At 36.2% G+C, this 15,099-nt stretch overlaps 1 protein-coding gene across 2 annotated transcripts in view; it reads left to right on the top strand.

Annotated features, from left to right (window-relative positions):
* Nucleotides 1-15,099, top strand: part of SKIV2L2 (superkiller viralicidic activity 2-like 2 (S. cerevisiae)) — a 128,290-nt gene that overhangs the window by 96,577 nt on the left and 16,614 nt on the right. For both annotated transcript variants that reach the window (XM_011996753.1, XM_011996754.1), the window contains 4 exons: nt 556-744; nt 6,135-6,298; nt 11,241-11,346; nt 14,859-14,915. In XM_011996753.1, coding sequence (XP_011852143.1) covers nt 556-744; nt 6,135-6,298; nt 11,241-11,346; nt 14,859-14,915 — 516 coding nt within the window. The remainder of the gene's footprint in view (nt 1-555; nt 745-6,134; nt 6,299-11,240; nt 11,347-14,858; nt 14,916-15,099) is intronic.

The raw sequence follows: 15,099 nt of genomic DNA, 5'->3' as shown, positions 1-15,099 counted from the left end.
GACCCTGAAAGTTTCTCAATAGGATGCCAGCCTACAGTGAGCTATTTCTTCTGTGTACGAATATGTTTATTGCATTTAACCATTATTCATGTTTTCTTCTAAGCTAAAGGTCTCAGGAGCTTTTAAAAAGTCTGTACTTTCCAAGTCAATAGTGCCCTCCCTAGGCATCAACACAAAGGAAATAATCCGAAAGCAGTTTAAACATAGATGTTTAATACAAGATTACTTGTGATGGCAAGAAGTTACAACAATGTTATACAGTAACGAATTTATCAGTAAGTTGTGCCACGTTCAGGACTATGATCGAATTATGACTTGTAGTTTTATTAGTAAATCATAATACATCTGTAAATCATAGGATAGCATTGAAAAGGAGTTTTCAAAAATAAATGCAGGAGAAAAATGCCCTACAATTTAAATTGGCAAAAGACAAAATTGTATATGTAGTATACCTTTTATGTCCATGTGCATAGAAAAAAAAGGAAACACTGATTTGGTTTGGTCTTACTAATTTTGACTATAAGATGAAAATGAATTTTATATATATTTTTTCAGGAAGTTCAGAAACGTTTTCCTGACGGCATCCCCTTATTAGACCCTATTGATGATATGGGCATTCAAGATCAAGGGCTGAAAAAAGTCATTCAGAAAGTAGAAGCTTTTGAGCATCGAATGTATTCTCATCCACTTCACAATGATCCAAATTTGGAAACTGTGTATACGCTTTGTGAAAAAAAAGCACAGGTATGGCAGAAACTTGGTTTTTATAGTAGAATTTTATATGTTTCACTGAATAAATATGTGTTTGTCGTTTTCTTGTCCTGTTGGTTTAATTGGCTAAAACAGGAAAATGTTAGCTATCTTTTTTTTTTTTTTTTTTTTTTTGAGACGGAGTCTTGCTCTGTCGCCCGGGCTGGAGTGCAGCGGCCGGATCTCAGCTCACTGCAAGCTCCGCCTCCCGGGTTTACACCATTCTCCTGCCTCAGCCTCCCGAGTAGCTGGGACTATAGACGCCCGCCACCTCGCCCGGCTAGTTTTTTGTATTTTTTAGTAGAGACAGGGTTTCACCGTGTTAGCCAGGATGGTCTCAATCTCCTGACCTCGTGATCCGCCCGTCTCGGCCTCCCAAAGTGCTGGGATTACAGGCTTGAGCCACTGCGCCTGGCCAGCTATCAGCTATCTTTTAAATAAACTGTCAGCTCTGAACCTGTCAGCTCTCATCAGCAAGACAAGATAAAGTTTATTTTACTGTAGTTTGATATTTCACATAGGATGTTCTGTTTTTTTCTTCCTTTTTAAAATTGAGATATAATTTACACAGCATAGCACTCACCCTTTTAAAATATCCAGCTCACTGGTTTTTAGTGTATTCACACATACTTGCAACCATCACCACTATGTAACTTCAGAACATTCTTCTTACCCTCTGAAGGAACTTTATACCCGTTAGCAGCCACTCTCTGTTTATCCCATCCTCCAGCCCTTGGCAATCACAAGTCTACTTTCTATCTGTGTGGTTTTGCCTATTCTGGATATTTCTTAAAATAGAATCATGTAATACATGATGTTTATGTCTGCTGTCTTTCACTTAGCATGTCTGCAAGCTTTATGCCTGTTGTAGCATAAATCAGTACTTCATTCCTTTTATGGCCAAATTTTATATGTGTGTGTGACAGAGTCCTGCTGTGTCGCCCAGGCTTCAGTCCAGTGGCGTGATTGTGGCTCACTACAACCTCTGCCTCCCGGGTTCAAGCGATTCTCCTGCCTCAGCCTCCCTAGTAGCTAGAATTACAGACACACACCACCATGCCCGCTAATTATTGAATTTTTATTAGAAACAGGGTTTCGCCATGTTGGCCAGGCTGGTCTTGAACTCCTGACCTCAGGTTACCCATCCACCTCAGCCTCCCAGAGTGCTGGGATTACAGGCATGAGCCACCATACCTGGCCTAACTAAATTATATTTTGTTGTGTGGATATGCCATATTTTGTTTACCCGTTCATCAGTTGATGGACAGGACATTTGTTTTTTTCTAACTTTTTGGCTATGATGAATAATGCTGCTGTGAACATTTGTATAAAGGTTTTTGTATGGATGTTTTGAGTATCTGGAGTGGAAATAGGTAGGATTGCTGGATCCTATGGTAACTCTATATTTACCTTTATGAGAAACTACCAGACTGTTTCCAAAGTGGCTACACCACTTTATGTTCTCACTAGCAATTTTCGAGATTTCTGCTTTCTCTACATCTTCGTCAGCACGTGTTATTGTCTATTGTTTTTGCTATAGCCATCTTAATAGCGTCAAATGGTAGTAGTTCAGCTTTTTAGGATAATTAGCTTTCATGTCTAACCAGTAAAAGCATTATTATAAGCATTCTGTATAGCGAATTTAGAAAAAGCTTTTTGACATGAACACAATCCTTTCCACTACCTACTTTTTTTCAACTGGAATGTATTACACTATACAAATCTCCCTTCCTCCATGAAACTTAAAACTCCTTGCTGTTGTACTTTTTCAACTTTTATCATATACCACTTTTATCAATACATTTGTCTTTGTGTCTCATAAACTAGATTTTAAGCTCCTTAGAGTCAGATGTTTCATTTTGTTTACATTTTCTCATAATAGTCTATTTTTATAAAGTAAATGCCCAGTATTTGTTGGATAAATACATGAGTAGAAACTCCATTAATAATGTGTTCAGTTCATAGTTTTAAAGCCGTCTCCCTTTCTAGCTTTTTGTGAACTTACATCACATGGTACTGTAGCAGATAGACAATATTGGCTGCATGCTTAGTGAACACATCCATGCTGTGACCCACCTTGAAGTGCTGCTAGGCAGGAAGCTTGCCAGGTGCTTCTCAAGATGAGGAAACTGGGACACAACAAGCTTTCATTACTTACACAGATATCCAGTTGTGCTTCTCACCTGTTCGTCTCTTACCAGGACCATTGCAGCAGCTCTCTCCCTGCTGTCAGTCCCTCCATGGCCACCAGGGTCAGCATTATGTTTCCATAACACAAGAACAGGTAGACTTGAGCGTGGTTGAATGATGACTGGAAAGCATCCTTGGAGGTGGTTTGAAGGCTTTGTCTGAGCTGCTCAAATATACCGAAAAAGACATTGTCTGGCTGAAGGGACTGGCTAAATAAAGTTGTTATGGAGACTCTGCAATAACATGTAAGAAGGCTCATGTATGAGCATTACATGAAAAAAGGATCTGAAATTGAAGTGGACTATGATTACTATTTAGCAGAAATATAAAATACACCAGAAAAGATTGAAAGGAAAACTCTAAGTGGTTGTGTTACAGCAATAAGAGTATAGTGGTCTTTTTTTTTCTTTTCCTGCCCCCTGCCCACCATTGTCTATAATGTGCTTTTATATATATATATATATATATATATATAAAATGTACTTATATACATATAAGCACATTATATACATATAAGCCATGGTTGCACCACTGTACTCCAGCCAGGGTGACAGAGTGAGACCCCATCTCTTTAAAAAAAAAAAAAAAAAAGTACATGTATAGTCCAGTTTTTTTCCCATGCTTATATACATATAAGCACATCGTGTGTGTGTGTGTGTGTGTGTGTATATACATATATATATATATATATATAAAATTTCTTTTTTAATGGAAAAAAAATACAGCCTGGGCACAGTGGCTTACACCTGTAAACCCAACACTTTGGGAGGCCAAGGCAGGAAGATCACTTGAAGCCCAGAAGTTTGAGACCAGCCTGGGCAAGATGACAAGACCCCCATCACTGCAAAAAAATTTTAAAAACTAGCCAGGCATGGTAGCATGCACCTGTCATCCCAGGTACTCAGGAGGCTGAGGTAGGAAGGTCACTTAAGCCAAGGAGGTTGAGGCTACAGTGAGCCATGGCTGCATCACTGTACTTCAGCCTGGGTGATAGAGTTAGACCCCATCTCTTTAAAAAAATAAAAATAAAAAGTATACATGTACAGTCCAGACAGTTTTTTTCCCAATATTTTTGATCCATGGTTGGTTGAATCCATGGATGTGGAACCCACAGATAGGGCCAACTGTGTGTCTGTGTTGTTTTATAAATGTGTTGGGAAAGATCTTGTACAGCATTGTCTGGTGTCAGCCACATTTAAATTTTTTAGTGGCCACATTTAAAAAAAGAAACCAGTGGCATTAACTTTAGTAATATTTTTATTTAACCCATTATATCTAAAATATTTTAACATTTTTATATTCAAAATACAAACATTACTCAAGAAAAAAAAATCTTAAATGTTGGACTCTCTTCTACCTTGTAAGCTTTATAAGCCTCACAATTATTAGCACGATGCTTTGCTCTGCTCACATAGGCATCCTCAGTCACTTCAGTCAAACCCTAAAAAACAATGGTTTGTTCGTTTTATTCTGATAGGCCTGATAAGTCATGCTAGGTAGCGTAGCATTCATTATGTAGCTTGGAAAGCATTGCTTCCTACGACATGGCATTGTGACTACACATCGGTTCATAGAAATATAAATAATCACTAAGAGCTTGCATCTAGGGTCTGATAGCCTGGGCTTGAACCCCATCTTTATCACTCAGTAGCTCTGTTCACAGCAATAGAAATAATTGAAAATAGCTTGGATTCTAGGGTCTGCTAGCCTGGGTTTGAACTCCATCTTTATCACTCAGTAGCTCTGTATTCTTGACCAATTTACTTAGTAATCTCTCTGTGCCTCAGTTTTCTCGTCTGTAAAATGCAGATTTAATATTACTTCCCTACCTTTTAGGATTGCTGTAAGAATGAAATAATGTAAAGCACTAGAAATAGAGGACATAGGTAATCTCTGAATAAATATCAGTTGCTGATCACCTTCATAATTTTTCCTCCTTAGTAGAAGTTTAATAAAGTCTAAAAAATTTCAACTTAACAAAACTTTTCTGTCAGTGTTTTTCTGAACAACCACTTCAGGATACCATTGTTCTTTGTTCTTGTACTACTGTATGCTTGTCATCGTTGGAAAATATGTAATATTTACTGATTAACTAAATTTTAAAACTTATCTACTCTAAAGGATGACATCAAGATGATACATTTTCATTTTAAGGTTTCATCTGTGTTTTGAATAAAGGCCTATTCTCTTTGCTAAAACCATTTCCAGCTTAGGCAAATTCATGATTTAACTTAAGGGCAAAAAGAAGGAATAGTTTTCAGGACATCATGGGGGAAATATAGATAGTCAAGAGAAAAGATTTCTGTACCCTCATTTTTCTTTCCCTGTTCTCTAAGCTATCCCCTGATGCCCTAAGGATGAAAAGCTAGAGCTGCTGGGATTGGTACTTCAGGAGTGTGATTAATTGTACATTGAATCCTGTCTTGGGAGAGCCTATCCTAAATTCACCACTGACTTTTTCTACTCTTACAGCCTACCTTGTCTAGCTCACAATATCCAGCTCACTCTCCTCCTTCTAGCCTTCCTCCTTACCTCTCTTCATTTAAGCAAGAGCCATGCTCTGTTCTCTGTCTTCTTTTTTTGTGAGACAGAATCTCGCTTTGTCACCAGGATGGAGTGCAGTGGCGCAATCTCGGCTCACTGCAACCTCTCCCTCCCAGGTTAAAGCAATTCTGCCTCATCTTCCTGAGTAGCTGGGACTACAGGCGCCCGCCACCACACCCAGCTAATTTTTTTTTTTTTCTTTTTTTTTGTATTTTTAGTAGAGATGGGGTTTCACCATGTTGGCCAGAATGGTCTTGATCTCCTGACCTTGTGATCCGCCAGCCTCAGCCTCCCAAAGTGCTGGATTACAGGCATGAGCCACTGTGCCCGGCCTCTGTTCTCTGTCTTCTTATGCTTTTTACACTTTTTAATATCTGCCTGCTCTGCCTCAGATTTTTCAAATGGACATTTTGTACTTAATATTTTAGGTAGTATTTAATAACTTTTCAGATAAATCATTACTCTTGTGTAATGTTCTGGGAACGTATCTAAGCTCCATTTTCCCCAGTCTCCCCAGCACTGAAGCTTTAACCCAGAAGTATACTGTAAGATGTTCTTAAAAAATATTTTTTGTTTGATTTCATGAATAAATCTCCTTGTACATTGTTCACTTTATTATTGAACTTTCTTTATACTTTTATGTGCTGTAGATTGCAATAGATATTAAATCTGCAAAGCGAGAACTGAAGAAAGCGAGAACAGTCCTACAAATGGATGAACTCAAATGTCGCAAACGTGTTTTAAGAAGGTTGGGATTTGCTACTTCTTCTGATGTAATAGAGATGAAAGGACGAGTGGCCTGTGAGATAAGCAGGTAAAATCTGGTTGTTCTAGAAAGTTGATATATTTTTTTTAATTTTTAATTTTAATTTTTGTTTATTTTTTTGAGATGGAGTGTCACTGTGTTACCCAGGCTGGAGTGCACTGGCGCAATCTCAGCTCACTACAACTCTTCCTCGCAGGTTTAAGTGATTTTAAAATAACTGTTATCTTTAGGAAGAAAGAGCTTTCTTAAAAATATAAAGTTTGTACAATACCTTCCACACTTAATACAGTTTTGAACCGTGAAATTGAGAAATTAGAAAAATCTCTTAGATCTCAGTAATTAACACGAGCACTCCTAGCATTTGTATGTATTTCCTTTGACTTTTTTTAATGCCTTGCGGGATTTTTACATAATCTTAGTTTATATATAATTTTGTATACTTTTTAAAATTTATTAACATTTTTCCACCTTGAAACTTAACCTAGTAACCATTATCTTGTTACATGTGTAGCAAACTGTAATGAGATTTTGGACTAATAATAGGATTTTACAACAGCACTTATTATAAGCCACAGTTTAAAACTAGTTATATTATTTTTTGTTTCAGTAATCTTCTGTCACATTACAGATGACATCAAAACTAAATTATTTACAACATCAACAGTTACTTTATGCTCTTACTGTTTTTATGGGTCAGAAATTCAGGAAGAGCTCATTTGGATGGTTCTGGCTCAGTGTCCCCCAGGATTGCTGTCAGACAGGTGGTTAAGCTGTAACAGTAGGAGTCCGGAGCAGCTGGGGAATGTTAGGACCTCTTTCTCTCTGTTAGAGGTTCTCCATGTGGTCTCTCTACGTGGGCTAGTTTGGGCTTCTTCACAGTATGGCAGCCTCAGGATGCTTACATGGTAGCTGAAGGCTCCAGTGTGAGTCTTCTAGCTGGCTAAGGTTGCCTTTTCTGACCTAGCTTTACCTTTTGTAACCTAGCTTTGTTATCATAAGCATCATTTCCACCACATTCTCTTGATTACAGGTGAGTTATAAACCCTCCTGGATTCAAGTGGGGGATAATTAGATTCCACCTCTTAATGGGGAAGTGGCTGTTGTTCAATATGACTTTCTGTGATAATGGAATTGTTCTGTATCTACACTGTTCAGTACAGTAGCCACTATTTAGCATTTGACACGTGCTTCGACGGAGGAACTGAATTTTTTAGTTTATATCATTTTAATTAAAATTGAAATTTCCACGTGTGCACGTGGCAGTCTTTATAGATCAGTGCAAATCTAGAAGAACATGTGGTATAGGAGATGCTGTTGTGGCCATCTTTAGAAAATACAATTTATGATACTATTCTAAAAACTGTGTTAGTTATTTCCCACCATGAGGAATGTCTCCTGACTTAGGAGCCAGTTTGCCTCTGTCCTCCTTAACTGGAAAGTCACAAGCTGGTAGTTCAGGCAATATCCAGTCTGAAGATATATCTTGTTTTGTCTATATAGTGATCATCATTTTCAGTGAATATGTAAAAGACACTTTTGAAACAGTTTTTTTATGTACTCAGCATGGCCAGGATGGACAGGACCAGAGAACTACAGGCCTTGTAAATGATTTCAGACTTTCTTAGTAAAAATGTATTTATATCGTTCATCTGTCCAGATGTTACAGACTCAGATGTCTGCATAGAACCAGGAGACTGTGGTGAACAGGACAACTCTTAGCCACCAAAAGGGGGCAGTGACTACCCAGCCCTAGTTAGTTATCACAGGATAATGTGCTATTGAATTTTAATTAATAACATATCCAGGATTAAATCTAAACTGCAGTACTGGTCTACTGATTCATATGCTAACGTTATTGGGATTATTTCCTTCTAATAATTATTGTTTTACAATTAATACAGAAATTTCCTTTAGATATCCACAATTAGATTTTGTGTTAGAAGAATGGAAATTGATTTTATTCCAAGATACATTTTTCATTTATAATGATAACAATATTATATCAAAGTTTGTTAACTTTCCCCAAAATTTGCAAAAACTGGGGCATCTTCCTAGACTCCTTCTCTCACCCATTTTTGCCTTTTTAAACATTGCCACTGGCTAATGTGTATCCTTCATTATTTTTGGCCTCAATTACTGCAGTTGCCATTCTAATTATTCATTGCCTCCCTTCTTGAGTTTTCAAAACCCAAAGCACAAATCTGGTATGTCGTTCCTCTTTTCTTATTGAAATGGGATCTTGCTCTGTTGCCCAGGCTGGAGTGCACTTGTGCAATCTCGGCTCACTTCAGCCTCAATTTGCCAGGCTCAAGTGATCCTCCTGCCTCAGTCTCCCAAGAACCTGGGACTGTAAGTGTGTGCCACCACGGCTGGCTATTTTTTTTTTTAAGTTTCTGTAGAGACGGGGTCTTGCTATGTTGCCCAGGCTGGTCTTGAACTCCTGTGATTAAGCAGTCCGCCCACCTTAGCCACCCAAAGTGCTGGGATTACAGGTGTGAGCCACTTCACCCAGCACCCCTTTGTGCCATTGTTTGGTAAAAGTCCCTCAGTGATTCCTTATTGCTTTTATAATAGATCCCATAATTTAGTATATTCTTACTCTCCCTCTCCAGCAGTCTATTGCCACATCCCACACTGCTTTTCCTTTTGTTTCATATGACCTTTAACCTCCACCCCATGTCCTGCGATTCTTGCATATTTTTGCAAAGAACTTCGAAAGTTGCTCTGAACTTCTTCAATCTGATTTTAGGCTCCTCCCCTTTTTTCCCCCTCATAGCCACTTGTATAAGTCTATTAGAGCTCTCTGTTAGATCACTGTTCTGTGATTATCAGCTTGTCTGCCCCCCACGTTAGACTGTAGCTTCTTGAAATAGTCTTTCCTCATTTGTATTGTTGCCCTCTTTGCTTGACTTAACTCTTAGCTTAACACTAGAGACCCAAATTTAGTTTTTGACTTTTGTTTATAAATATTTTAACTGTTGGTAAAGATTATAATAGTTCATGACTTTATTCTTTTTTTAAAGACTTTCCAAAAAGTAAAGGCAAAGTTTACTTTTTTAACAATACAGTACAATTATTTTATGGGTCAACTGAACCCTGATTATAGAAGTCTAGAAACATCATCTTTGTAGTGTTCCTTTTTTAGCTTGAACACAGTTGCAAATTCAGAATTTTTCATTTTCCACCCAAGGAGAAAAATAAGTGAAGATATTTTGCAGTTGTTACTCAAATCAGAAGATAAACACAACAGGACAAAACGTACTGTAGTCAAAGTGGTAATGGTGAGATTGATTATATAAGCAAAGTCTCAGACCCTAGGTAAATTCTCAGACATCATAACTAGTGCATGAACAATATTTTTCTTTTTTTTTTATTTTTATTTTTTGAGACAAGGTCTAGCTCTGTCACCCAGGCTGGAATGCAGTGGCAAGATCATGGCTCACTGCAGTCTTGACCTCCTGGGCTTAAATGATCCTCCCACATCAGCCTCCTGAGTAGCTGGGACTCCAGGCATGTGCCACCACGCTCAGCTAATTTTTGTATTGCTTTGTAGAGACAGGGTTTTGCCATGTTGCTAGGCTAGTCTTAAACTCCTGGGCTCAAGCGATCTACCTGTTTCAGCTTCCCAAAGCGCTGGGATTATAGCCATGAGCCACTGTGCTCAGCTGAACAATATATTTCTAGGGACAAATATATATACACACACACACACACACACACACACATATATATTTAAATATATATATTTATGAGATTATTCATTTAATCATTCAACAGAAAGGACGTAGTTATGTAATGTCTATGATGAGAACCTGGACCATCTCATTTTGCTAAAAGGACTTGTAATAGTAGTCTCATCTTTTATGATTTGTGCACCAAAGTTTCCTTATATGGTCCACAAGTAGTCAAATACACAGTTGTGTATATAAGGAAATTGGAAAGAAACAGATGATGATGAAATTTTTTAAAACCTGTTGATCATTCTAATCTTTGTAATAATAAATATATTGTCCTTATAAGTCTGTACATGAAAATGTTTTACAGTTATGGAGGAAAGAAGGTGACCTTCCTCTCCTCAACAAAATCAAGTTGTCAGTTTAAAAAAATGTATTTTGATGATGCAAAGAGGACTCAGAAGTAGTAAGCTAGGACTTAAAAGAGATATAAATCTGGAATTGTAATTTTGACAGGGCAAGTGTGAGAAGAAACAGAAGTAGTGATGAGCTAGTACCTACCTATTAAAGATGTACTTGAAATCTAGAATTGTATTTCCTAGATGGATATTTTTCAGATTCGTGGATGACAATTGGTGACCAGCAGTTTGTTGCATTCAAAGGCTCTTGCCCATCTTGGTTATATACCTTTCAGCCTTTAGAAAATATGAATTAAAATGTGAGTCTTCTGGCCAGGCGTGGCATCTCACACCTGTAATCCCAGCATTTGGGGAGACCGAGGCAGGAGGACTGCTTGAGCTCAGGAGTTCCAGACCAACCTGGACAATATAGCAAGACCCCATCTCTACTATAATATAAAAACTTTAAAAAATTACAACATAAAAATTAAAAAATGTGGGTCTTCTTATGAGTACATTTTAATTAAGATTTCTAATAAAATTGTTTTTCATTATTTTTAGTCTACAGATTATTTGTAAAATAACTGAAAAGTAATTATAAGAGTCCTTTGGCCCTAGAAAATAAATGACAGTGATGATTTTTCCTAGCGTACTAAAGGTTAAGAAATTGTTCTTATTTCAGTGAATGTTTGCATTTTGATATTTGAAATCTTTATGTGAAATCCCCATTTTACATTGATTATGTAATCTATCAGTAATTATAAAGATCTGCTTTGTCCTTAAATCATTGTCATTCCTCATTGATTACTCCTTAAGGTCAAATAATATGTTTTATTAAAAACTACATGTTAAAGGCATATGTGTGTGTGCATGTGTGTTCTGACATTTTAAATTTATTCTTTTGTTTTGCCGTTGTAGTGCTGATGAGCTCCTTCTAACTGAGATGATGTTTAATGGCCTTTTCAATGACCTTTCTGCAGAACAGGCAACAGCATTATTAAGCTGCTTTGTGTTTCAAGAGAATGTGAGTTAATTGATTTAGCACATCTTATTAATTCACACATCATGTAATTAATAGTGTTATGGCTGTATTATCAAATATTACTAATACTTACATATTACAGGTTAATGTTAATTGGAAATCACAGCAACTTTAACACAAATGTACTAAGAAAATTGAATGATTAAATACATATTATTAGAAAGAATAAAATAAGATTTGTTAACAATCACTATTAATTAGATTTTAAGTTTTAAATTTGTTCTGTAACCCAATTCATTGAACATTTGGCCGAGTCCTAGACAGTCCTAAAAATAAAAAGATGAATGAGAATAAAACTAGGAAAGTCTGATAAAAATGAAAGTGGGGAGTGAGGTTGAATTAACTCTACTCCCCAGTATTGAAGAATAATGATGAAGCAGTCCGTCCTGCTAGGAACTGAAACATTAGTTTTCATGGGCACAGTTTGAGTTAGTGATTATAAGATCCTTGTTGGTTTGGCAGCAGTTTTTTTTATATGAGTAATTAGTTCACTTTCAACAGTTCTTAAGAAATCAAAAAATGGAGTGCTGAATGGAACACATAAGAACACTGATTATCCTTGTACTGCATTCCAAAAACCAGTATGATTCATTTTTAAAAGTAAGATGTGTTGTTTTACATTTAAAATTTAAGACTTTATTTATTGTAGATGAAGTGGATAGAATGAGAATAAGACAAGGACATCTGCCTTCTAAAAATAATTTAATATTCTAAATTTTTGGAAGACCTTTTACTATACATACTTAGTTTAACTTTTAAGTAAGTTGTGTAGGACAAATTGTAGAGGTTTTTTTTTAAGTTCCACAGCTCTTAAATCTTGGGGCAAGATGTCAGTATAAGGAGCTTAGATTTATTCATTGAAACCACACCTAATTGGTCTGTTTACCTGTTAACTGTTTCCCTATTTATTAATCAGATCAAATATATTACTTCTTGAAGTAGATAGGTACTTTTCTCAGGTCCCTGATTACTGATTAGAATCACAGCTGTTAGTGGCAATGATAACAAATAGGACAGTAATCCAAAAACAGTTTATGCTTTCCTGAGATTGCCTACTATGCACCTGTGAAATATGCATACAAAATAGTGTTTTTCCTTAGGCTCAAAATTTTATTATATCAATTTCCAAGATAAAAATAATTAAGAACATTTGTCAAACTTGGAATAGGAAGGTTCAGGGATTTAGGTTTGTAAATAGTTTGGGGATAGGTGGTCTTCTACCCATGTCACATTTTGTCTTACTTTTCATTATTTGCGTGTTCTTGTTGTTTTATACTGTGGCACTATTACAGTAGTTCCTTTTTCTGAGAGGCCAATTATATTCCCTCTTCAAAGGAGTTGGTTAAGCCAAACCACAGCTCTTAAATCTTGGGGCAAGATGTCAATATGTGCAGTTAACATTTATTCAGTGAAGCCACACTTTGTTATATACAGTGTCATCAATTCTTGTGGTGGCGCCTTTTAACATTGAGATGAAAGATTGTACTAATTGTCATGTGGATTTTTCTTGATGCTTTTAACAGAATGTTTTCTGCCAAAAAGAATATTGTCTTCTAGTAAATATAGTAAAATACTTGTTATAAGTAAAGATGAAATTCGCTTAATATAATAACTTCTATTTTAAAATGTATTTATAAAACTATCTCAACATTTAAAAAATAATATTTAAAAGGTTACATAAATCTTCATAATATAAAGATCAAGTGCACACAAAAATTTATTAAGCGCCCAATGAGGGCAGTGTACAGATCTAAGCACCAGAGATGCAGCAGAAATGTTTGCTTTCCTGATACTTACATGCTAGTGGATGAAGATAAAGAAATACAATACACATACATTCTATCAAATGGGGGTGAAGATTTTTGGAGAGAAGTGAGAAGAGTCAGATCACTGGGGAGTTGGGGTTACTATTTTAAATAAGATGATTAGAAAAGGCCTCACTAATGAAGTGAAATTTACATTGAGGCCTACAGGAGAGATGAGGGAACAAACTGTACATACCTGGTGGGAGAACGTTGTTAAAATCACAGTTAACCTCCTCATATCAGAACTGGTGCCTTCTACCTATAGTGAACAGCTGAGTAACTGTTGACCATGAATAGACACAATATCAAACACATTTCACAGTCTTGGGTTCTTTATTAAACTGAGATATTAAGGTCATTCTGGCTATTTTGCTTTTTTGCCATTCATGAGTAATTTCTGGTTTTAGCAACAATAATATAGAATCTGGTTCTTGATTTATTAAACATATATGCATGATGCAAATCAAAATCAAGTCCTATGTAAGTACAGGTGCTTAAAATAAAGGCAGATATGTCGCAACTAACCTACAGTTGCTTTAAAAAAAAAAAAATTTTAGGGATCGGGCATGGTGGCTCATGCCTGTAATCCCAGCACTTTGGGAGGTTGAGGCAGGCAAATCATGAGGTCAGGAGTCAACATCAGCCTGACCAACATTGTGAAACCCCGTCTCTACTAAAAATACAAAAATTAGCTGGGCATGGTGGCGCGCACCTGTAATCCCAGCTACTAAGGATGCTGAGGCAGGGGAATCGCTTGAACCTGGGAGGTAGAGGTTGCAGTGAGCCGAAATCGCACCATTGCACTCCAGCCTGGGCAACAGAGTGAGACTCTGTCTCAAAAAAAAAAAAAAATTAGCTATAATTACTTTAAACCCTGTTTCACACATACATACATACCATTCTTATAGTAATTTTATTTTTGTACAGTAACTACCTTTGTCAAAAATTTCTTCACAAATAATGTCTGTTGTTCTCATGATAAACCTATTCATTTTGAGGATCTGGTTTTATTTTTCTTTGACAGGGAAAAAACCAATACACAGAATTAAGCAGCTTGTCCAACTTAATTTGGCTAGTTAGTGATAGACCTGAAACTCCATTGTATTATTCAGAAATTGACAGAATTTTCAACTGTAGGAAAGCAATACTAAGAATACTGAAACTCAGATTAAACTTCTAGCTGTCTTATACTTCGTTAGAGTTAGAACATCTGTGTAAAATAAAAATTGGGGACATTATTTTTAACGTACTTTATCCTGAGTTTTCAGTTTCTAACTTTTCAGTTTCTACAGATTGAAAGTTGCCTAGAAACTAAAACTATATCAAAGATAAACTATGATAAAACCCTTTAATGTTGATGCAGCTGAACTACTGCATATGTTTACAGTATTTACCCTCCCACAGTTCCATGGATAATCACAAAAAGCAGCCAGTTAGCACACTGCAAATGTAGCGGTGTGTTTTCCTCTGAAATGTAATAACAGAATATTATAATTTAGGATGAGAGGAATAGTGATTTTGCCTGTGTAAACTGAATTGATTAGAAACTCTAAGTGCTAATGACTGAGGTCTTATAATTTGATATGTGACTGTCTTACAAGCTTTGTTTAATTTGTTAAAACAGGTAGTGTGAAAAACCAAGAACTTTAAATGTGGGTTTTTATATCTTGTTTTCCTTTTCTTTTATAGTCTAGTGAGATGCCCAAATTAACAGAACAATTAGCAGGACCACTTCGTCAAATGCAGGTAAAAAAATTTTTTTTTTGAACTACATATTTTATGAATAGTAGATTGTAAAATAAACTTTTTTGATAATCTAATCATAGTGGTTTATCATTTCATAGAGATAAGCTATAAGGATTAAATATGTCACTTGATGTCAGTCATGTAACTTAATGTTACTCTGATAACATCTCTTGTGATTTTTACT

The sequence above is a fragment of the Mandrillus leucophaeus genome, unplaced genomic scaffold (assembly GCF_000951045.1).
Source record: "Mandrillus leucophaeus isolate KB7577 unplaced genomic scaffold, Mleu.le_1.0 Scaffold523, whole genome shotgun sequence".
Taxonomy (NCBI): domain Eukaryota; kingdom Metazoa; phylum Chordata; class Mammalia; order Primates; family Cercopithecidae; genus Mandrillus; species Mandrillus leucophaeus.
The sequence above is the reverse complement of the archived record's forward strand: the minus strand, read 5'-3'. Positions and strand labels throughout refer to the sequence as shown.